General features: G+C 52.8%; 1 protein-coding gene across 3 annotated transcripts in view; it reads right to left on the bottom strand.

The window, feature by feature from the left end:
- Positions 1–2,500, bottom strand: part of nrp2a (neuropilin 2a) — a 79,760-nt gene that overhangs the window by 49,953 nt on the left and 27,307 nt on the right. For all 3 annotated transcript variants that reach the window (XM_080024552.1, XM_080024553.1, XM_080024554.1), the window contains exon 3: positions 2,229–2,410. In XM_080024552.1, the coding sequence (XP_079880678.1) occupies positions 2,229–2,410 (182 nt within the window). The remainder of the gene's footprint in view (positions 1–2,228; positions 2,411–2,500) is intronic.

Genomic DNA, 2,500 nt, shown 5'->3' with positions numbered 1-2,500 from the left:
TCTCTCTCGCAAATCACGTTCTCTGTGTTCCACAGAGGTGAGCCCGAGTGAGGAGTTCTTCCAAAACTCGGCTTTGATGTCCTTCATATTCATTTACACTTCTTATCCATTTACAATAAGGTGTGTATGTTTGTGTGTGTGTGTGTTTGTGTGTGTGTGTGTGTGTGTGTGTGTGTGTTTGTTTATGTCCTTGAACCGTGTGCGTGTGTGTGTGTGTGTGTGTGTTTGTGTTTCATGGGTGCGCACTACACTATGTCTAGGGTGTGGATGTCTTTCCTTATGAAAGATAGAGATAGAGAGAGAGAGAGAGAGCGAGAGAGAGAGATGGGGGGAGGAAAGCACAGGCGGAGGAAGCACCGTAATTTACACGTGGGCTCCATCACCTCCGCACCCCGAATAACATTTTTACTCTCTGACTCCCTCTTCCTCCAGCGCCGTCGCTCCACCTCACATTCAAACGCTGTCTGCCTCTCCGTCAGCTTCAGATTTCTGTCCATCCGTCAGTCAGTCGGTGTGTCTGTCTCTCTTCTGAACTTGTGTCGAAACACACACGCGCACACACGCACACACACACACGCGCACACACACACGCGTGCGCCCGTGATCCATGGACCCAAATCCACAAAGCACAAAGACCGACTCACACGTGCATACATCCATAATTCCCACCTCCACACACATAAAGACAAGACGGAATCCCACACAACCAACTCACTGGAACCACCCACACACACACACACACACACACACACACACACACACACACACACACACACACACACACACACACACACACACACACACACACACACACACACACACACACACGGCCACAATCTCTTTTGCCCGCCCCATTGCATAGCGAGATCTTATTAAAGCCATGAAAAGTGCAGCCCCCATCGTCTATCCATCCATGTGTGTTTGCGTGCGCGGGATCGATGCAATCTATGCAAGTGTAACATTTGTCAAGGCGTGAGCCGGCGCCTTTGGTACCGGCGCCAAATGTCAAAAGTGGGTCACATTCATCGCTCGCGAATCCAGAGGAGACTTGAGGATTTTTTTCCCGGGGACGTGGGAGGTTTGGCGAGCACGCCCGCGCCCACCCAGCCCAAACGGAGCCGCAGGGTTCCACCACGATTTCTGTCGACAAAGACGCAAATCCGAGCGGCCAAAGGAGACCGATGCGCCAAAAAATGGCGCCCGGCACCACCCTGTTGACCGAAAAAACAAATAAGACGCCCACGGCCTCACCTGCCCCCCTCCCGAGCGCACTTCACCTGTTCGGCACACGCACAAAGAAAAAAAAACCACCTCCACACCGTCACGCCCATCCGTCTTTCTACCCCATAAACCTCTGACCCCGAGCCAACGACGACAACAACAAGACCCCACCGGGAGCCCTCTTTATCATGACCGCCCCCCGCCCCCCACCCGCCCCCACAGCACATTTCCCAAGAGGAAGTTACAAAATCTCGCTCCAATTAGACAAGCATTCCTCAGATGCTTTTCGGGGCATGAAAGTAGTTAAGAAAGCCTCTTTTTTCACCCCCCCTCCGCCCCCGCCGCTCACATCTCGTTCCAATTTCACTTTTTGTTTGCTTCCTCCGGCACCTCTGCCGACGTTAATTGCCCCGAGAGTGAGCGTCGAGGTCGGGGGGGGGGGGCAGTTTGGGGGTGAAGGGCCGTGTTTTTTGCGAGTTTACTTTGGCCACGCGGCTCGTCTGAGGAAGATCGTTTTTTTTTTTGTTTTTTTTAAGCGACCCCCAAACAAAAAACATTGCATTCCTTCCACCTCCGCTGCAGCTGAGCTCGTCACGGGCTCCGGAAGCTGAGGTAGCGTCGGGCGTGCGCCGAGTTGTTTTTCCGGGATATTTGAAGCGGGTCAAGTGACAGTCAAAGTCCTTATTATGACATTTTGCAAGGATCTGGGACGTGTCACACACAAAGACTTTCGCAACACAAAAGCAGATGACTTGAGCCATTAAACCCCACAAAGGGAAAATTAATTATATGAGAAGCAGATTTCCCAATGAATAGCCATGTTTGCAATAGCCAGTCAATTGCTCATGACCCGAACATCCCAGTTTCTGCGGATATGACTTATCAATCACTTAGAAATGCCGCAGAAACGGCCGCAGCCTATCAGACGCATTTCCCACCCAACCCCATCCCCGTCCGTACACAAACCTCGTTCTTTGGAGAGTCGGGTTTTTTTTTTTCTCTCTCACCCGTCTTGAAGATCTCGTAGCGCAGGGAGAAGCCCGCCCCCTGGTGGGCGTAGTCGGACACGAATCGGATCTGGATGGAGGGCCCCGAGGAGATGATGGGGGCCGGGGCGATGTTGCTGCAGTGCCGCCCCAGCACGTCGGCCGACTCCGCCGTCCCGTCTCGGATCTCGATGAAGTCGTACCTGGGGCGAAACAGGAGGAGAGAGAGAGCGAAAGAATAATTAAGACGGCGATTATTTTAACGCACGGGAAAACCCCTCGAAGGGACGGGA

Source organism: Zeus faber (assembly GCF_960531495.2).
Source record: "Zeus faber genome assembly, chromosome: 2".
NCBI classification, from domain to species: domain Eukaryota; kingdom Metazoa; phylum Chordata; class Actinopteri; order Zeiformes; family Zeidae; genus Zeus; species Zeus faber.
This window is presented reverse-complemented; position numbering and strand designations above follow the sequence as displayed.